Source organism: Chiloscyllium punctatum, chromosome 15 (genome assembly GCF_047496795.1).
Source record: "Chiloscyllium punctatum isolate Juve2018m chromosome 15, sChiPun1.3, whole genome shotgun sequence".
NCBI classification, from domain to species: domain Eukaryota; kingdom Metazoa; phylum Chordata; class Chondrichthyes; order Orectolobiformes; family Hemiscylliidae; genus Chiloscyllium; species Chiloscyllium punctatum.
The window spans coordinates 1,491,162-1,513,811 of NC_092753.1; the positions used below are offsets into that span (position 1 = coordinate 1,491,162).

The 22,650-nt window shown below is 41.7% G+C and overlaps 1 protein-coding gene across 6 annotated transcripts in view; it reads left to right on the forward strand.

The window, feature by feature from the left end:
- reps2 (RALBP1 associated Eps domain containing 2) overlaps window positions 1-22,650 on the forward strand; it is a 205,429-nt gene that overhangs the window by 149,276 nt on the left and 33,503 nt on the right. For all 6 annotated transcript variants that reach the window (XR_011962488.1, XM_072584435.1, XM_072584436.1 and 3 more), the window contains 4 exons: window positions 11,097-11,142; window positions 12,893-13,029; window positions 16,534-16,595; window positions 17,747-17,851. Coding sequence is in view for 5 of the 6 variants with exons in the window: in XM_072584435.1 (XP_072440536.1) it covers window positions 11,097-11,142; window positions 12,893-13,029; window positions 16,534-16,595; window positions 17,747-17,851 (350 nt within the window). In the remaining variant the exon portion in view is untranslated. The remainder of the gene's footprint in view (window positions 1-11,096; window positions 11,143-12,892; window positions 13,030-16,533; window positions 16,596-17,746; window positions 17,852-22,650) is intronic.

Sequence of the window (22,650 nt, forward strand, 5' to 3'; positions counted from 1 at the left end):
CTGAAATAATTAACAATTAATTTCCCAATGGTTAAGCATGCCACTTTATTGACGAGCTGAGCAGTCAGCTGTCTAGTTGTTTTAACTGCCTCAAGGACGTAAATAAATCTTTGAAGCTCAAAATCTAACATATAATTGAAAAATAAATTAATCCACATGGTTGTATTTGAACTGAATGAGTTGGCTTCTCCTTTTGACATGTCCCAGCAGGAGATGGGGGAGATCTAAATGCATGTTTTGCATCAGTGCTTACTGTAGCGAATTTCATGGAATATATAGAATGTGGGAAATAGATGGTGACATCTTGAAAAATGTCCATATTACAGAGGCAGAGCGGCTGTATGTTTTAAAACACACATAAAAGTAGATAAGTCCCCAGGACCTGATCAGGTGTACCCTAGAACTCTTTGGGAAGTTAGGGAAGTGATTGGTGGACCCCTTGCTGAGATATTTCTATCATCAATAGTCACAGGTTGAGGTGCCGTTATTTAAGAAAGTTTGTAAGGGAAAGCCGAGGAACTATAGATCGGTGAGTCTGACATCAGTGGTGGCAAGTTGTTGGAGACAATCCTGAGGAACATGATTTACATGTATTTGGAAAGGCAAGGACTAATGAGGGATAGTCAGCATGGCTTAGTACGTGGAAAATCATGTCTCATGAACTTGACTGAGTTTTTTGGAGAAGTAACTAAAAGGATTGATATGGGCAGAGCAGTAGATGTGATCTATATGGACTTCAGTAAGGTGTTGGGACAAGGTTCCCCATGGGAGCCTGGTTAGCAAGGTTAGATCTCACAGAATACAGGGAAAACTAGCCATTTGGATACAGAACTGGCTCAAAGGTCAAAGACAGAGGGTGGTGGTGGAAGGTTGCTTTTCAGACTGGAGGCCTATGACCAATAGTGTAGCACAAAGATTAGTACTGGGTCCACGACTTTTCATCATTTATATAAATGATTTGGATATCAACATAGGAGGTAGAGTTAGTAAGTTTGCAGATGACACCAAAATTGGAGGTGTAGTTGACAGCAAAGACGGTTATCCCAGAGTACAATGGGATCTTGATCAGATGGGCCAATGGGCTGAGGAGTGGCAGATGGAGTTTAATTTAGATAAATGTGAGGTGCTGCATTTTGGAAAGGCAAATCAGAGCAGAACTTATACACTTAATGGTAAGGTCCTAGGGAGTGTTGCTGAACAAATTCATAGTTCCATGAAATTGGAGTTGCAGGTAGATAGGATAGTGAAGAAGGTATTTGGTATGCTTTCCTTTATTGGTCAGAGTATGGAGTATAGGAGTTGGGAGGTCATGTTGCAATTGTACAGGACATTGGTCAGGGCGCAAATGGAATATTGCATTTCTGGTCTCCTTCCTATTGGAAAAATTGGTAAAACTTGAAAAAGTTCAGAAAAGATTTACAAGGATGTTGCCAGGGTTTGACCTTTAATCTGGGGCTGTTTTCTCTGGAGTGTCAGAGGCTGAGGGGTGACTTTAGAGGTTTACAAAATCATGAGGCGCATGGGATTGGGTAAATCGACAAGGTCTTTTCCCTGGGATGGGGAGTTCAGAACTAGAGGGCATAGGTTTATGGTGAGAGAGGAAGATATCAAAGAGACCTAAGGGGCAACTTTTCACGCAGAGGGGGGTACGTGCATGGAATGAGCTGTCAGAGGAAGTGGTGGAGGGTGGTACAATTACAGCATTTAAAAGGCATCTGGATGGGTATGTGAATAGGAAGGGTTTAGAGTGATATGGGCCAAATGTTGGCAAATAGGACTGGATTAATTTAGGATATCTGTTCAGCATGGACAAATTGGACTGAAGGGTTTGTTTCCGTGCTATAGATCTCTGACTCTGTGACTCCATGTCTACAGCAAAGTCAATGGATTTCTTCCAACAAAATGAGCTGGAAAACGCTGCTGTGAATTATTTGCCACTTTTCTATTATGACAGAATAACAGGCAATATCAAATTAATTTTCAAACTTGTTTGTCACACCAGGTAAAAGTGTAAGACATCTAATTAAGTACCACCTCCAATACGCAGGTTGGCTAGCCTGTGGTGTGTGTGCTAACGTGAATTGATGGAAGATGGAGTAAAAATATATGCCGGGGCTTCCCGCATGACTCATGCTTAAATCATTATAGAACATAAAACATTACAGAGCAAGGCAGGCCCTTCAGCCCTTGATGTTGAACCAACCTGTGGAACCAATCTGAAGCCCATCTAACTGACACTATTCCATTCTCATCCATATGCCTATCCAATGACCATTTAAACGCCCTTAAACTTGGCAAGTCCACTACTGTACAGTACACCCCTACTACTCTGAGTAAAGAAACTACCTCTGACATCTGTCCTACATCTATCACCCCTCATGCTAGCCATCCAAGCAAAAAGGCTCTCACTGTCCCAACCTATCTAACCCTCTGATTATCTTATATTGCTGAACTGCACAGACCAGTAGCTTTTGTACCTTACCTGCGTTACACTAGTCAGACTTGGCTGGAATAGTACTGCTGGTGCTATGATAGGCTTTAGTGTTCATGGGTAGCGAGAGACTAAATATCATACAGCAGCACTCTTCCTTCTGATCCATATTTACTTTGTCTCTGGTTAAAGGTAGGTGTAGCAAGCTAGTAGTTCAGGTTTGATTGTCAAGCGATGATGGTTGAATAGGATTGTCACAATTCACTTGTAACATTCATGGGCAAGGCATTCGAGGGTAACTGGCGGCTTCAGAACTTTACCTCAGTGTAAACCAGCCACTGCTGGGAAGGGAATAACATGCGAGTGTCCAGTGTCTGTTAACAGATAAAACTATTTTACATTCGTCAACTAAACGCTTAACTAAAATTGACATGATATGAATTAATCCACCCTGGGGGAGACTGGCTGAACTTTTGACTACATATTAAAATGAATTCATAGAATCTCTACAGTGTGGAAGCAGGAGATTTGGCCCAGAGTCCATACTGACCCTCCAAAGAGCATTCCATCCAGACCTATCCCATTACTGTAACCTTGCATTTTCCATGGCTAATCCATCTAACTTCCACATCCCTAGACACTATGAACAATTTAGCCAGGGAGAAAGTGAGGACTGCAGATGCTGGAGATCAGAGCTGAAAATGTGTTGCTGGAAAAGTGCAGCAGGTCAGGCAGCATCCAATTTAGCCTGCTCATTCCACCTAACCTGCGCACCTTTAGACTGTGGGAGGAAACCGGAGCACTCTGAGGGAAACCAAACAGACATGAGGGTGGAATCAACCCTGAGTCCCTAGCACTGAGAGGCATGAGTCTCATACCGAACATATATAAATTTTAGACCTCGGTAAAGTATTCCAATGAAATCTGGTTGTCACAATATAAGTGAATGTCATTATTTGTTAATTCATCACTTAGGGTCTCAGATGCTCTTTAAAATTGTGACATTAACTACTGAGCCACCATGTCATTCTGATTTATTGGAACCATGTCACCAAAAGGTTCCAAATGAGACGTTTTTGAATTTACACGCATAATGCATTTTAATTGTTGCCCAAATGCTTAGGCTTTTTCCCCCACTCCCCTTCTGACTAATTTGCTTCCTTCTTTTGCAAAGGAGATGCCATCATTCAACCATAAATGTAAAGGTAAAGTCACTATAGTCCTACTGGACCATAGGCCTTCTGCCTCACTGGGAGGAGATGTCAGGTGCTGGTTTAACCTGAGGGTCACCACATCTCAGGTGAAGGGAAAGATTGAGAAGGAGAGTCCTTTTGTGGTAACTTCAGCTGATATGGGAATTGAACCCACACTGTTGGCGTCACTGTGCATCACCAAATAGCTGAGCTAACAGTCAGTGCACCAGTACCAATTCTGTCATTCCCTCAATGTCCACGTTTTATTCAAGGTGGTACATTAGTAAGCAGGAGGAGGTGTGAACTTCTGTTCTTCCTCTTCCTAATCCTTGCATATTGAGGCATATTGACAATGAACAGCATAGACTATAAACCAAAACCAGGACAATGTTTGAGCCTTGTAGCTTGGTAGCTCACTGCCATTAACAAACCCAACCACCAGAAATGCTCCCAAATACCCTTATGCTAAAGATTATAGGAGGAATTTGCTTTTTATGCATGTGACAGAATTCTCTAAACAATGGCAAACTGGAGTGAGCATCAAAAGTTGAACGATGAGTTGGTCCATCCATGTAAATGCTGAGGTACCTGGAAGAGGTTAGAGGCGGAGTACTCCAGCAGTGGGCAAGTCACCTCCCATCACTCAAAAACCTCTCCAGTACCTTCGAGACAAAGATCTGAACTATGATGGAATATCCTCAATTTCATTAATCAAGAAGCTGCAAACTGTCCAAGTTAAAGGAGTCCACTTATCACAACCTTGTCCACTAATTTAGTCATCCATGCCACTGTGCTGTCTGCAGGAGGTTTTGTCGTGGCTCATCAAAAGTTGTTTCAGCACTATGTGTGAAAACCACGGACCCCACCACCTGGAATAACAAGGACATGAGGGGCCTGAGAATATAGTCATCTTCAACTTCTCTTCTGTCACACAGCACCTTGACTTGGACATGCAGCTATTTCTTCTATAATGCAATGGTTGCATTCTTGAGCAATCCCGTGTAAGAGAAAAATCATGCTTTAGAAACAGCACTTAAAGCGTTGGCGATGTAATTGCATTACAGCCAACGCATGTTTTAAAAGTTCACGCTTTAGAAACAGTGTCCCCAGTTCATCAATCACAATTGCGGTGAATTTGTGTTAGAAGCGCCCGTTATAGAAAAACAACCTGTATATTGGCTAGCAGTGCCCATGGGATCCTGGGTTTCATAAACACAGGTACTAAGTACAAAAGCATGAGTCAAACCGAATATATATAAACTTTAGACCTCAGTAAAGTATTCCAACGAAATCTGGTTGTCACAATATAAGTGAATGCCATTATTTGTTAATTCGTCACTTAGGGTCTCAGATGCTCTTTAAAATTGTGACATTAAGTGAGACTACTTTAAATGAGCGAGAGGTTCCCTTGGGAATCTAGAGTTAGGGTTTCTCAGTCAGTGCTTGAAGAGTTAGATAGATGGGTGGTTTGTAGTTTCCAAGTTAATATTGTCTGTGTGTTTTGTTTGTCACAATTCAGGGATACCCCATGAGTCAATTGGGATGTTTGATCTCTCCATAGATGCTTTCAGGAGATCACAGGCTGTCCAAGACTGAGCTGGTACACACTGGAGGCAATGACGTATTTTGTGTTTACTGTCTACTTTGAATAAGACGAGGTTCTTAATATGCAGAAAGTGGTCCAGAACCTCATCTCTAAAGTTAACTGATGATCTTTATTCTTTTCACCAAACTGGTGAGATCACCTCCTGGTAGAGAGACCAGTGAACTCTGAATGGGATCCAACTTACAACAGGTGGCTGAACGAACGTGCACATTTAGGAACAGGAGAGGGTTATTTGACCCCCTCCAGCCTACACTGTCATAATCTCAACTCCAGTTTCCGACCTCCTCCTCCCCCGTCTTCATGTCAGTCAAATATTTGCCTACCTTTATCTTAAAATTATTAACTAACTTTGCCTCCATTGTTCCCTGGGGGAAGAGCATTCCAAAGCTCCCTGACCCTCAGAAATAATTTGTCCTCAAATTCATTTTAAAGGTAGCCCTTTCATTTTAGCATGTCTGCTCCATGGGAGGGGCAGCACACTTAAAGGGAGAAAGCGTTCCTACTTGTAAAAGTATCAAGAGTGCAAAGGTGTAGATATCATGTAGTTTGTAGAAAACAAGAGTGATGTATGGAAAATTAAAACTTTCTCTCTTAGTGAATAGTTACGATCAGGAATGTACTGCCTGAAAATGTGGTGTAGTCAGGTTCAGTTGAGGCATTCAAGAGGGCATAGAGTCATAGAGATGTACAGCATGGAAACAGACCCTTCGGTCCAACCCGTCCATGCCAACTGGATATCCCAACACAATCTAATCCCGCCTGCCAGCACCCGGCCTATATCCCTCCAAACCCTTCTTATTCATATCCCCATCCAAATGCTTCTTAAATGTTGCAATTGTACCAGCCTCCACCACTTCCTCTGGCAGCTCATTCCATACACGTACCAGCCTCTGCATGGAAAAGTTTCCCCGTACGTCTCTTTTTATGTCTTTCCCCTCTCACCCTAAAACTATGCCCTCTAGTTCTGGATTCCTGACCCCAGGGAAAAGACTTTGCCCATTTACCCTATCCATGCCCCTCATAATTTTGTAAACCTCTATAAGGTCACCCCTCAGCCTCCGACCCTCCAGGGAAAACAGCCCCAGTCTGTTCAGCCTCTCCCCATAGCTCAAATCCTCCAACCCTGGCAACATCCTTGTAAATCTTTTCTGAACCCTTTCAAGTTTCACAACATCTTTCCGATAGGAAGGAGAGCGGAATTGCACGCAATATTCCAACAGTGGCCTAACCAATGTCCTGTACAGCCGCAACATGATCTCCCAACTCCTGTACTCAATACTCTGACTAATAAAGGAAAGCATACCAAACGCCTTCTTCACTATCCTATCTACCTGCGACTCCACTTTCAAGGATCTATGAACCTGCACTCCAAAGTCTCTTTGTTCAGCAACACTTCCTCGGAACTTACCATCAAGTGTATAAGTCCTGCTAAGATTTGCATTCCCAAAATGCAGCACCTCGCATTTATCTGAATTAACTCCATGTGCCACTTCTCCGCCTATTGGCCCATCTGGTCCAGATCCTGTTGTAATCTGAGTTAACCTTCTTCGCTGTCCACTACACCTCCAATTTTGGTGTCATCTGCAAACTTACGAACTGTACCTCTTATGCTCACATCCAAATCATTTATGTAAATGACAAAACGTAGAGGACCCAGCACCGATCCTTGTGGCACTCCACTGGTCACAGGCCTCCAGTCTGAAAAACAACCTTCCACCACCACCCTCTGTCTTCTACCTTTGAGCCAGTTCTGTATCCAAATGGCTAGTTCTCCTTGTATTCCCGGAGATCTAACCTTGCTAATCAGACTCCCATGGGGAATCTTGTCGAATGCCTTACGGTAGTCCATATAGATCACATCTACTGCTCTGCCCTCATTAATCCCCTTGTTACTTCCTCAAAAAGCTCAATCAAGTTTGTGAGACCTGATTTCCCACGCACATAATCATGTTGACTATCCCTAATCAGTTCCAAATACAAGTACATCCTGTCCCACAGGATTCCCTCCAACAACTTGCCCACCACCGAGGTCAGGGTCACTGGTCTATAGTTCCCTGGCTTGTCCTTACCACTTTTCTTAAACAGTGGCACCAAGTTAGCCAACCTCCAATTTTCCGGCACCTCACCTATGACTATCGATGATACAAATATCTCAGCAAGAGGTCCAGCAATCACTTCTCTAGCTTTCCACAGAGTTCTAAGGTACACCTGATCAGGTCCTGGGGATTTATCCACTTTTATGCGTTTCAAGACATCCAGCATTTCCTCCTCTGTAATATGGACATTTTGCAAGGTGTCACCATCTATTTCCGTACAGTCTATATCTTCCATATCCTTTTCCACAGTAAATACTGATGCAAAATATTCATTTAGTATCTCCCCCATTTTCTGCAACTCCACACAAAGGCCGCCTTGCTGATCTTTGAGGGGCCCTATTCTCTCCCTTTTGTCCTTAATGTATTTGTAAAAAACTTTGGGATTCTCCTTAATTCTGTTTGCCAAAGCTATCTCATGTCCCCTTTTTGCCCTCCTGATTTCCCTCTTAAGTATACTGCTACTTTCTTTATACTCTTCTAAGGATTCATTCGATCTATCCTGTCTATACCTGACATATGCTTCCTTCTTTTGCTTGACCAAACCCTCAATTTCTTTAGTCATCCAACATTCCCTATACCTACCAGCCTTCCCTTTCACCCTGACAGGAATATACTTTCCCTGGATTCTCGTTATCTCATTCCTGACGGCTTCCCATTTTCCAGCCGTCCCTTTACCTGCGAACATCTGTCCCTGATCAGCTTTCGAAAGTTCTTGCCTAATACCGTCAAAATTGGCCTTTCTCCAATTTAGAATTTCAACTTTTAGATCTGGTCTATCCTTTTCCATCACTATTTTAAATCTAATAGAATTATGGTCGCTGGCCCCAAAGTACTCCCCACTGACACCTCAGTCACCTGCCCTGCCTTATTTCCCAAGAGTAAGTCAAGTTTTGCACTTTGGTAAAAACAATGACTGCAGAAGCTGGAAACCAGATTCTGGATTAGTGGTGCTGGAAGAGCACAGCAGTTCAGGCAGCATCTGACCAACACCACTAATCCAGAATGATTTTACTGCTCCTCACCGTTTTGTACCTTCTCTAGTAGGTACACCCACATACTGAATCAGAAACTTGTCCTGTACACACTTAACAAATTCCTCTCTATCTAAACCCTTAACACTTTGGCAGTCCCAGTCTATGGAAAGTTAAAATCCCCTACCATAACCACCGCATTGTTCTTACAGATAGTTGAGATCTCCTTACATGTTTGTTTCTCAATTTCCTTCTGACTATTAGGGGTCTTTCCTATAATCCCAATAAGGTGATCATCCCTTTGGTATTTCTCAGTTCCACCCAAATAACTCCCTGGATGTATTTCCAGGAATATCCTCCCTCAGTACAGCTGTAATGCTATCCCTTATCAAAAATGCCACCCCCCTCCTCTCTTGCCTCCCTTTCTATCCTTCCTGTAGCATTTGTATCCTGGAACATTAAGCTGCCAGTCCTGCCCATCCCTGAGCCATGTTTCTGTAATTGCTATGGTATCCCAGTCCCATGTTCCTAACCATGCCCTGAGTTCATCTGCCTTCCCTGTTAGGCCCCTTGCATTGAAATAAATGCAGTTTAATTTATTAGTCCTACCTTATCCCTGCCTGCCCTGACTGTTTGACTCACTTCTGTTCTCAACTGTACCAGTCTCAGATTGATCTCTTTCCTCACTATCTCCCTGGGTACCCCCCCACCTTACTAGTTTAAATCCTCCTGAGCAGCTCTAGCAAATCTCCCTGCTAGTATATTAGTCCCCTTCCGATTTAGGTGCAATCCGTCCTCCTTGATATGTTCGCGATGCCAATACTTCTCCAGATGCACCACAATGTTTTAAAGATAATGTAGATGCAAGGATGCCAGTCTTTGAGCAGATATCTGTTAAGCGTGAAGACCATGCCCAAACGATGTCGGAGAAGGGTGCTATGATTCACTGCCAGGAACCTGGCTGTCCTGATGGACATGATGGTCCTCTACCCAGTGGACCCCAAAGGAATCCATGCCACCAGAGCCTGCCAGCTAGGTCTGCGCCAGGTCAGTGTCATCTGTATGGTGTGGAGACAGCAATGCCATTAAAAGATCAATGATCATCTTCGCTCTGCCGGGGCAAGAGTTACACCCTTAGCTCCACTACTCTGCATTCATTCTTTCTCTGACACTGGACTATTTTCTGCAGCATCTTCCCTCAGCCTTCCACACCACTGACCTTGCATGGCCTCTGTGCTGTCTCTTATGGTCTTTTGCTACATCTCCTCATCTTTTGTGAGAATGGTGCAGTCTGAGCCTTGGGAGGAAGTGGGAACAGTAGCAAAGAAAATGGTTGTGCAATACCAGAAAGACGATGGTGACCCTTTAATGGGGGTTGAGTGGATTAGGTCATTGATCTTCCAACATCATTGTGTGTTCGCCCAGACAGCTGAGACTGCATTGACCCATGAAGCAACTTCAGACCAGGTTGCCATGATCTGGTGTCGTGGCCTCAACTGCTGTTCCTGAGCAAAGAGGAAATCCTGCAGAGTTAGGCCATTTGGCCCATCAAGTCTGCCCTTTCATTTAATGATGGCTGATATTATACTGCATGGATTGAAACTTAGTTAATAGAGTAGAAATAAATGGGTCCTTCTCAATATGGCAGGCTGGACCACTGGTACCACAAGGATCAGTGCTAGGGCCACAACTATTTACAGTCTTTATAAGTTATTTTGATGTGGGGACCAAATGTAGTATTTTCCAAATCTTTTGACCTATAACTAGGAAGGCATCTGAGTTGTGAGGAGAATACAATATAACATTAGGTTATGTGAATGGGTAAGAACACGGCAGATGAATATAATGTAATTAAGTATGAATTTATTCACTTTGATAGGTAAAATAATACAGGAGAGAGTAATTTTATATGCACAGTTTGCTGTATGATGTACTGAAGTGCTCCATGCATTTAGATGATCATTTCTATGACTTACTGCTATGTCTAACACATTAATCAACCAGGTGAGAGATGGTTGGGAAATGTTGGAATCCAAAAGCCAGGGGGCATTTGCTTGTGAGTTACTAAAAGCTAGCTATAAGTACAGCCAGCAATTAGGAAGGCAGATGATATGTATCACAAAGAGATTTTGAGTACAGGAGTAAAGATGTCTTTTTGCAATTGTGTCCAGCCTTGCTGGGGATCAGACCTGGAGTGCTGTGTTCAGTTTTGGTCTCCTTCTCGAAGGCGGGGTATATTTGCAGGAGAGGGGTTGCAGCAGAGTTCACCAGACTAATCCCTGGGAAGTGGGATTAGTTTATGAGGAGAGATTGAGGAAACTGAGCCTGTGTTCTCTTGGGTTCCAAAGAATGAGAGGTATCTTCTGACCCAGAGATAGGGACATGGACATTGCATCACAGGCATCCCAATCTATCCATTATAATGGCAGTGTTTTTATACACCAGATAATATAAACAGTCCTCCTTATCAATGTTGATTCAGGAAATAATATAATAATAATATCAGAGTTTGGGGATAGTTTTGCTTTTCAATTCTTTTTACTACTAATCCAATTCTACTAACAGACTGTGGTGTAAAACCTTGCCAGTAGAAAGAACAGCTTACAACTGGGCAATCAATGGTTAAACCCATAGCAGTGCCCAAAGGGGAAAATCTGGATCTTTCTTCCTGAGTACACATATCTTTATAAAGTGCATGATTCCAGCCTCAATTATAATTATTCAAAAATGTGATTTTTTTTCATAAATTACTTCTATTCAAGAGGCTTGTGCTTAATGTGTGACATCCTGTTTTCAAAGGTTGTAAGGAACTGGATTGCAGCCAGAAAAGGAAAACAAGGCCCAGGTAATTTACGTGCCCTAAATAGCTGCTTAAATATCTAATGTTTATTAAAATAATAGAGCATTTTATATGCGCAATGTGGTGTATCATGTACTGAAATACTCCATGCATTTAGGTTATCATCTATCTGATTTACTGCTATCTCCAACACATTAATCAACCACAGCTGGGTCCCAGTGGAAGCTGAACAAATGTAATAAACTAGTTAAGTGAGCTCTCCAAATTAGTTGAAAAGCTAGCTGTGTAAAGTGGTGCTTGGAATGAGACTTGCTTATCAGACAAATGCCATACACAATGGGTAGTTTCTGACTGCACCAATATCAATTCCTGTTGATTGAATTTTTTTTTGGGGGGGGGTCTTCATTAAAACTTGTCTAAACTGCTGTCAGTCTAAGCAATCTGCTTTTACTGCACATTTAATTTGATTTTAACTAGAAAGGAATATAAATCAATGTTGGCTGTTGTGCAAAGTAAATGGGATCACTTTGGACTTCTAGTTTATGCCTCATGTAATGTTCCATTCTGTTGAATCCAATGGATCGAAGTATCACACATTACCAGTGTGTAACAAACAGCAAGTACAGTTTTGAAAATGTGTTGCTGGAAAAGCGCAGCAGGTCAGGCAGCATCCAAGGAACAGGAGAATCGACGTTTCGGGCATCAGCCCTTCTTCTTGATTCCTGAAGAAGGGCTTATGCCCGAAACGTCGATTCTCCTGCTCCTTGGATGCTGCCTGACCTGCTGCGCTTTTCCAGCAACACATTTTCAGCTCTGATCTCCAGCATTTGCAGTCCTCACTTTCTCCAGCAAGTACAGTTTTGCCTGTTATATAATGGCCCAAGAAAAACTTCTACCCCATAAAATGTTATGAATAGTATGCCATAGCTGCATAACCTACTGGAGTTCCACTTCGGAAATCAAATCCTAACCGACTGACAAATTTGTCCGATTTAGCTTTGCATGTTGAAATGTAGTCATTGCATCATGCCGTACCAGATCCTTTGTGTACACGAATAAAGAAAGTATTATGTTTCAGTCAAAACTGTCACAGCGTCACAATGTCTCAAAATGCTTTTCAGCTCACGAACTACTTGTCAAGTAGTTACTATTGTAATGTGTGGAACACAGCAGCCAGTTTATCTCGGGTGAGATTCAACACACAGCAGTCAGATAAAGCTCAGAAAAGATTTACGAGGATGTTGCCAGAGAATTTGAGCTTTAGGGAGAGGCTGAATAGGTTGGGGCTATTTTCCCTGGAGCATCGGAGGCTGAGGGGTGACTTTACAGAGGTTTATAAAATCATGAGGGGCATAGATAGGATGAATAGATAAGGACTTTTTCCTGCAGTGGGGGAGTCCAGAACTGGAGGGCATAGGGTTAGGGTGAGATTTAAAAGGGACCTAAGGGGCAACTTGTTCACTCAGAGGTGGTACGTGTGTGGAATGAGCTGCCAGAGGATGTGGTGGAGGCTGGTAGAATAGCAATATTTAAAATGCACCTAGATGGGTATATGAATAGGAAGGGTTTAGAGGGATATGGGCCAAGTGCTGGTAAATGGGACTAGATTAGTTTAGGATATCTGGTTGGCATTGACAAGTTGGACTGAAGGGCCTGTTTCCGTGCTATACATCTCTATGACTCTAATGATCAACCTATTTGTTTCTCTTGCCAGCTGAGTAGTAACTTGGCCACTCAATGTACAAATCTCTTACAATGCCGGCATTATTCAAATGTACACCTTTTTCTCTAACAGGTCATACTCCAGTACCTCTGCTGAAGATGCTATTAAGAAAGCAGAAGTACCTCCCACTCCGCCACCAAGACTTCCAAAGACTCACTCCAGAGCATCTTCTCTAGACCTCAATAAACTTTTCCAGCAAGGTAACCAAGGTAAGTCATCCTTCTATTGTATGTGATGTTGTGGAAGTTCCTGTAGCTCTTTGTCCACATGTTTGCTTCAAGCAAAAAGAATAGCTCCTAACTCTTTGTATGAGACAAAAGGAGATTTTACTACATTTTCCATATAGTTTTAACCAAATGCACCTTTAACCTTTTTATGCTGCATGTTATAACAAATTGTCATGCATATTAGAATTTTGTGGTTTGTCCCAGAATTATGTTTAAATGCCCAACACAAACATATTGCATGTTGAAAATCTTGGAAATCTTTAAAGCCTTGTAAAAAAGTCTGTCTTCCATCGCGTAGCTTTCAATTATATTTTGTTGTCTTACAGTATAACGTCCATAGAAGGTTGTACCTGTAGTTCAACAGATGGTTAGATGAGTAGGGTCGGTCTTCATTGTGTAGATGAACTAGATCAGGTTGGTTTTAATCCTATTTTAGCCTGAATTCTGCTAGGTCGCACTAATATTTCCAAACATTGCCTGAACTAGTGCAAGGGGATTGAGGAATTCCAAGCACAAGGTATGTGTTGTGCAAATCAATCTTCCACATTGTGCTGAAATGGATTAGCCCAAAGCAGAAGTTCCTGGTCCCAGCTGCGATGCTGCTCTCAGGTAGGGAAATGACCAAAGCGTGACTATTGGCCACTTAAACCAATAGTCACTTAAACTGGGTTAGAGAGGAAAGATTGGATTGAGTTCTCATTCTCAATTGACCTTCATTAGCACATTTCTGGGAGCTCATGTATCTGGATGTTAGAAAGAAAATAGATTGGGATTGATGGTTAACATTTACAATCCAGTGTATAATTTGTTCAAGACACCCAGTGTGGCCTTGAAATGTGTTCCAACAGTGGTTCAATACCTTAAATGTGCATTGGGAGAATAAGAGGTTTTATTCCTTCGGCCCCCTGATACAAGAAATTTCGTGATGCAACCTGCATGAGTTCCTAATTGAACTGTATTTGGACTAGGCCAACAATACACTCTCTTCCAGCCATGGTCATAGCATTTAACCCAGAGTTGGCTAAACTGTTTTTTGAATTTCCTGGGAGACTGCACTCTACTACTTCTGTCTAGATTTTTCTTCTTTCTTGCTGAAAGTACTGTACCTTGCTCAGCAGCAATACCTTGTTAGGTCACTATTCAATTCTATGAGTAGCAATCGTGTACCACCACTCAGGCCCAGTCAGCATATTTTCTAATCACACTGTTAAGATGTTTATTACACCTCTCTGGAGCAGGTGGGACTTAAACCCAGGCTTCCTGTTCAGAGGTAGGGACTCTACCACCATGTCATAAGTGTTCAAGAGGCCAGTCAATTGTAAGCTTAGCCACAAGGGTGGACAGGCTACCTGATTGGTAATCGCTTGGTAACCAGGAACAAAGATCCTTGCTCTCCTCTTCTGCTACATGAGGGAATCAATGATCTGTGGCCTTACAACCAAGGTTCAGTGGTTCGTACTGCTGCCTCACAGCACCAGGGTCCCAGGATCGATTCCAGCCTTGGGCAACCGTCTGTGTGGATTTTGTACATTCTCCCTGTGTCTGTGTAGGTTTTCGCTGGGTGCTCCGGTTTCCTCCAACACTCCAAAGATGTGCAGGCTAGGTTAATTGGCCATGCTAAATTACCCATAGTGTTAGGTGCATTAGTCAGAGGGAGATGGGTCTGGGTGGATTACTCTTCGGAGGGTCGCGGTGGTCTGCTTGGGCCGAAGGTCCTGTTTGCACACTGTAGGGAATCTAATCTAATCTAATCTAAACCACATACTTTGATGTGTGATTTGCAGATGCCAACCTTTTCAAGTAGGATCGCATTAACCTGAAAAAGAAAGGCTCTTCAGAAAATTAAGTCAAGGAACATAAACCTGTGTTTTTATTACAGGGATAAAAGGATGGTTATTATGCTGCATTTTATGGCTTCAAATTATGTTTTTTTATGAAAACAATCATACTCTAACTAAGCCTATTCGAGTGGTTATGGCATGTTTATAAATAATGCCTTCTGGTTTTTGAAGAACAGGTTTTATGGTTGTGTTCACTATTGTTTCTAATGTCGATGAAAAGCTACATTATTTAGAAAAACACAATATCACAAGAATAAATAGTCAAAAAGTTGTCTTGATTCTTCATATCTTAAATTGAAGTTTGTTTTGAAGATTGGATTTACTGCCAATTTATACTGAAGTGAAACGTTTTTTTAAAAATTCAGATTTAGGTCTTTTTTTTCTCGATATGAAAATTCAACACATATTTTGTTGATTTATATATAGGAAATTAGGCATCTACCAGAGACACTTGACAATTTGCCAAGAGGTTGGTTTTGAAATGCAGAATTTTTTTTTGCTGCTCACAATTTGGGCAAATATTTTTTAAAAAGCTTTTCAGCTAAAGGCCCCTTTAAATACTGTTCCTGACTGCCCTGTTAACTTGATACAGACCAGGAATCATATCGGAGTCTTTTAATCTCTATCGCCTGGGTAATTGTTTTTCCCAAAATTATCGTATCCAATATCCTCAGCCATATTTTTGTTGATGTGTCATTTTCATTTCTCCTTTGATGTTGATGAATGCTTTTTTCTAAATCAATATAATTGGCATTTAAAAAAAAACATAGGGAAGAGGAATCTGAAGTTCTACTCATGGCAACATTGTTACCATATGCTCAATTAAGCAATCACTCGCCCCTTATACAGTGCTTTCACATTTTAATAGTTATTACCATTGATGTCTGATATCGTAAATACACTTACCACTTCATCTCATTCAAATTGATACTTCCTACAAGTTGTTCTTTTAGTAAATTGATTTTTCTAATGTTAACAATCTAGCCCCCACAATGACCACAATTACATTAAAATTACACATGTTTTTTAAAAAAAGCCAAGTTGTATTTCCCAGTCAAGGTTGCAAATAAAATGGATGAAGTAAATGTAATATCATATCGCCAAGTTGTACCTTTAAATTCCTTAACCTGGTATCCTTCTACAGGCTTACAGTCCTCTGAGAATGCTACTTTTCTCTGACCTCTTCTGTGATGCTGATATTCTTCTCCCTACGCTTAGATATATTGGGACTAGCTCCCAAGCTTACAAATTCCTGCCAAACCACAGTTACCTTCTTCCCTCTCCAAATCTCTTTCCTTTCACAATCTGCTTTCAACTCATTACCTCAATTAAGGTTTTCAATCACCTTGCCTTAATGTCTTTGTTTCTTGTTTTGGTGTCACTCTTTGACTGATTATGCTCTTAGGATAATACAATTACAGGTGCCATGTAAATACAAGTTGTTGTAAACTATCATAATTGAAAGTGCATTAATAATGCTGCTCGTGGTGGATGCATTATTGTCAGTGACACAATTGCCATAGATGCTTAACCTTCAGTTAATGGAAGTGTCAGATTGCCCTTTTGTACTCTCAATATTAGAAATTTATTGCACAATTCATTAACTGGTATTTAATATTAAGGTTTTTTTTTTATTTTGTATTAGCAGTGAAGTCTGGTTTGACACAGCCACCTCCTGCAGTCCCACCACGACCTCCAACAGTCAAGGTAAGACGCAGCATGCACTGCAACCACCAGAGTACTCCATGTGTCAAGTCTTTTGTTAGATGAGGGAGTACGTTTTTGCAAAGAGTAATCCAGAATAATTAAAGTGAAAATATTGTGATTAGAATTAGAATTGCAAAGCGAGTTCTTGCTACATCTGACTGGAATGGAAAGGGATGTGTTTGTTCAGCAGCCCCAGAGGAAGAGCTGTGTAGGCCGTGTGATGTTTGCACAGTGCGTTTTTCAGGATACAAAAGCAGATGTCACAGTTTAGCCAAGCAAAGACAAGCTGATTAAAAGAGCTGCAAATGTGCCCTGGCGCTATTTCATAGTTTACATCTTTGCTTTTAAAAACAGAGAATGAAGCATCACAGGAAAGGATAGCATGGTAAAGGACCCAAAGAGTAAAGCTGACTGTGTTTGGATTCATTGCTTATACTGCTGCTTCTGCGATGCAATAATCCCGGGAGCACTCGGAGCATCACCACGTACTGTTGACCCGTGACTTTGCCTGATTTGCTGCTTCAGGGAGGTGGTGAATTCAGAGCTGTCAAAATCCTCATGTTAGGGAGAGAACATCAGGATGGATGTCCTGGGATTGTTTCTGCACATCCCTGGCCGTCAGGCCCCAAGCAGACTAACTGTCATCCTCTTAGCTGTGAGTAGTCAAAGAGATCAAGAGGCTAGGCTCAGAGAGAAAGTGTACAAACTCACACAATATTTATTTTAGTAGCAAAGCTGAGGTGAGATTATTATTATGTCTCAATTCACTCCAAGATAAGTTGATGCCAGAATAAGTGCATAGGGAATTAGGCACAGAATCATTTAAAATTCAGAATAACTTTATCTTGACTCTCATACCTACTGTTTTCTTAGGTTTTTCCCAATCAGTAGATAGCTATTTCCATTTCTGCTGTGGAATAGGCTGTCACAAGTTGTCTGACAACATTATACTTAACTGTGACAGCCAACCTCAAATTACCTGCTAGAGTTAATTGAGGTCTTAAGTATAAATAGGCACTGAGATATACAACCCAGTGCTAATATTACTGACTTCAGAAGGAGGACAGGGAGAAAATTTGCAGAGATAAAATCTCTAGCCCTGGAAGACTGTTGATTGCAGTTAGATTGCATTTTCCTGTCGTGTTTTACAGATTACTCCCTTCCCTAACAAAGCCGAGACCAGTAATGTTATTGCTGAACAGCTGGAGAAAGTTCAACAGCCAAATTTTGCAGATTTCAGCAAGTTTAGTGAGCAGGTAAGAACAATCGAATGAATCATTCCTGTTTTTCAGATAAATTCTATCTATCATGTTACTGTGGTGGGGGTGCTGGGGATGGGAGGGGTTTGTGGGGATAAGGAAGATGTGTAACTGCAGGATAGGCCAGGAAGAATGAATAAAAGCTGAAGTCTTTACTTTGTTTAGTGTGATCTCCTCTGAATCAGAAGACCTTCAGCTGGAGACTTGAGCTCAGTGAGTAGGTTGTTACTTCGATGCAATATGGCGATCTTGCTCTGCCATCAGAGATATTCTGTCTTTTAGGTGAAACGTTAAATCAAGGGCCCATCCAGTATGTTAATAGATGTTGAAGATCCACAGTATATGTTAGAAAGAAGAGTGAGTTGTCCTACCTGTTCTAGCCAAAGATTATGGATTGGTTTACATCACTAAACAAACTATGGTAATTTCTCTGCTGTCTATGAGGCCAGTTCATGTGAATCTTATAAAATGTTTTCTATATGAATATAGAAAACAGGAGCAGAAAGAAGGCCATTCAGCTCTTCAAGCCTATTTCACTATTCAATATGATCTGTTCATGCTACATTCCCATTCAGCCTGATAACCTTTACCAAAGAAGACTGTACCCACCACCACCTTTGTTAAAAAAAACATCTTTCCTATGATCGAGCAGTGTCTGTAATCCAGAAGTGGCCGTGAAGGGTGATTTGGAGCACCCCAATGATGTGAGTGGTTGTATAGAAATGAAACTTTCCTCTTCAGGTCGAAGATCAGTAACTCTAATGACAGTCTAGAGACAACCTATGACTACTGACTGTAATGCCTTGGCAAGTTTTATTGCCTTCAGGTTGACTTAAATTACTCATTTTGCATGTGAACCTAGTGCTTTAACATAACCACTCCAGCAGTGTGCAAATGGGGTTTCAGAAGTTACTAACATCTCAATTGTACAAGCTTTGAATAAAATTGTTCTCAATCAAACTGAATCTACAACAGATTTAGGAGTTTTATTATCGTGTTGACGTGAGAAATCGGCGGACTTGATCATTTTATATTTCCTCTTCGAAATCTTTCCCTTCCCATGGCACTGTGAACTCAACTCATTAGAGACATGTGACAGCAGCGTGGAGATGACTGAGTTTTTCTCTCTCACTCCCTCTCTCTCTCACTCCCTCTCTCTCTCACTCCCTCTCTCTCTCTCTCTCACTCAACTTTCATCCTGTTATCACACAACATAGTGAAAGCATTTTGGTTGAAGTTACTGAAGTAGATATCATTCTCGTTCACTCAATTCTTTTTTCCATCTCAGACTCAACTTCTGGTTAAATCTGACTTTAGTAAATCAGCCAGTTTTAATGTGCAATATCAGTTCATGTTTGATGTGAATGGCACTTCTCACTGAGCTTTAAAGAAGGGTCAGTTTAGATGTGGTCCTCTGAGGTTCTGACTTGCTCATTACTATTTCTTTTCTGGTCCCTTTGCATCTTCTGAAGGCCCTCAGCCATGAGACGGGGAAGCTTTGGACTCCTCACTGAAGGTTCCGTTTATGTGTGAAGTTAGATGGTGGATGCTCCAAATCCTGGTGACTGAGGAAGGTTTAATCAGAGCTGGGCCTGATCCTCCTCCTGCTATCCACAGTCGGGTACCTGTGGTCAGTCTTGCCTCACTAATCTTGCCCTAATTCTAGTTATAGTCTCCATACTCTGTCCAGGTCAATGATCAGCCAATCAGAACAAGCTCTACACTGAACCAAGTACCTTGCTGATGAGTTGGTTATGACTAAACTATTAAGCCATCCTTGCCCACAGTTGCACATGGATTGCAAATCCACAAACGTTTGCTGTTTTCTTAAACTTTGCCCAACTCTTCATGTCAGGGTCTAAGACTAGGAAGCCTCAGCTGACGATTCCAGATGTTAGGGCATTCGTCAAACCTAATTCTTTGTCATTCTCTCACTCTAGCCCTCCACCCTCCCCCTCTCACTCCACTGGACTTACAGCAGGAGTAAGACAACTCCTTTCAAGGCACCACTGTATGGTACATTGTAGCAGGCGTGAACCTTGCACACGGTATGATTTCATGTCAGCAGAAATGACTGGAGCAGAACCTCTTCTGCCCTGCACACTCGTATCAGTCTTGAGAAGAGTTTAAACAGATTCCTGTAAACAGGATAAAAGAAAGACATAGGATGAAAGGTTTCAGTTTGTTTACATTGTGCAAAATATAGGTGTACATGATAGTGAGTTTGATGGTTTTCTGTACATATTCAGTTGGAGTTCCGTTTTGCCAAGACTACTGGGGTCTCAGGGGTCATTTAAATTGACGTGTAGTCCACCTACATACGTGGTCTCCTGTAAGAGATAACCAGTAAAGTCGCTATAGTCCCAGAGGACCCTGGGGCTGTTCTCTCATCGGAGAGACGACTGGTGGTGCTTTAACCTGAGGGCCCCCCACCCCTCGGGTAAGGTTGAGAAGGTAGGACCTTTATGGTCACCTCAGTTGGTTGGGGGATGGGCTTGATTAGCTGTCATTGCTGGAATGGCTAGCTTAATGATGCTGAGCGATGTCAACAGTGCAGGAGATTAATGACAACAATATCATTGTTTTTGCTGTATCAGATAGATCAGCACCAATTATTGAAGTCCTGCAGTGATCCCATCCACCTCAAATGCTATATCTAGCTATCTCTTTAATACATTCAATGTTTTGACATCAATGACTTCCTGTGGTAATGAAATTCCACAGGCTAACTGCTCTTGGGGTAAAGAAATGTCTCCTCATCTCGCCCTAAATGGTCCACCCCCAATCCTCAGACTATGAGTCCTGATTCTAGACACACCCACCATCAGGAGTATCCTCCTTGCATCTATCTTGTCTAGTGCTGTTAGAATTTTATAAATCTCTGAGATATCCCCTCACTTGTCTGAACTCCAGCGAAAACAACCCTAACTTAGTCAATCTCTCTTCATAAATCAGTCCTACCATCCCCGGAATCAGGCTTGTAAATCTTCACTGCACTCCCTCGAAAGCAAGAGCATCCTTCCTCAGAAAAGGAGACCAAAACTGCTCACAATATTCTAGGTGTGGCCTCACCAAGGATGCGTATAACTGCAACAACACATCCCTGCTCCTGCACTAGAAACTTCTCGCAATTAAGGCCAACATATTATTTGCCTTCTTTACCGCCTACTGCACCAGCATACCTATCTTCAGTGACTGCTGCACAAGGACACCCAGGTCACACTGCACACTCCCCTCCCAATCTACTGCCATTCAGTTGGTAATCGGCCTTCTTGTTTTTGCTTCCAAAGTGAATAACCTTGCATCTGTCCAAATTATACTGCATCTGCCATTGCATTGCCCACTCACCCAACCTGTCCACATCATGCTGAAGGATCTCTGCATCCTCGTCACAGTTCACCCTCCCACCCAACTTGGTATCATCTGCAAACTTTGAGATGTTACATTTTGTTCCTTCTCCCAATCATTAATGTATATTGTTAACAGCTGGGGTCCTAGCACCTATCCCTGTGGCATCCCACTAGTTACTGGTTGCCAATTTGAAAAGGACCCATTAATTCCTACTCTTTGCTTCCTCCCTGCCAACCAGTTTTCTATCCCTCTCAATATGCATCCCCCACCCCCCATCCTGTGTGCTTTAATCTTGCACAATGGAATTGTTTGCATCAACGAGATTTCAATACAGGATGAGGAAAAATATTTTGGCAAGTTTGTTAATGTACTGTTTAGAAATGGCTTGCGGTTGATTAAACAATCAATTTACTGAATCTCTCATGATCAGTTGGGACTGTGCTTTCAGGAATATTGAAATGAAGATGGAGCAGCAACAAAAAGAACACTGTTCCAGTTCCGTACTTTCTCTTCAATTTAAATGATGAACTGCTAGAATCTGCAATTTATGCATGAAGGTGACTTGTCACTTAATTAGGATATCTCCGTGCTCTTCTATCTTAATTGTGAATAGCCTGTTGCCAAATTTGGAGAAACATTAGAACACTGGGCCCTTGAAGCATTTTCAGTGGAGTGATACCTGTGCATTGGGATGACTTGATGCATTTGAGAAATTGAAGCAGAATTTACAGGAATGATCCTTCTAAGTGGACAGTGGCCAGCATTTAAATTATCTCATCTATCCAACCTCTGAGCGAAGGCAAGATTCCTTTTTCTGTGAGAAAGCCATTTCTTCTAAAAGTTAAGCAGGGGAAATTGTTAAAGCTCTGTGGATTATTCTGTCTCATCAATGACTTATCACATCTTCCCAAGCTAGAAAGAGGGTTCAACATCCACTCTGCAGATGAGTAGAATTTTTAAAATTGAATTTACAGGTGTCTGAAACTGTCATGAAGGACTACTTCTTTCATTTTGACAGGATCCTTCTGTATTTCAAAAGGTGTCACTTTCTCTTGACGTCAGTGGTGATGGCGAATCAAAGAAATTAAGCAAGCGTTAGGTGGTTAATTTTAATCGGCAAGGGCACAATAAGCCGAAGGGCCTTTTTCTGTGCCGTAGATCTCTGTGCCATAGTGCTGTGTGGGGAAGCTGTTACTCAGAGATAAGAGGAAATCTTAGGAAGATTGGAAAAATTCAGTTTGTCACATTGAAGACCTTTACAGGACACAAAGAAGTAACGATGCAACAAGGAAGATTTAGAAGCTTTCAGTACCAAGAGTGTGCAATCTCCCAGAAATTCATGATTATGGGTTGGAATAATTGGCAAATGCATCAATAGATTGAGTTGGGTGAGGAGTGGAGGGGGAGCTAATGGAGAATTCGATTTAAGGAGTTCATTATGGAAA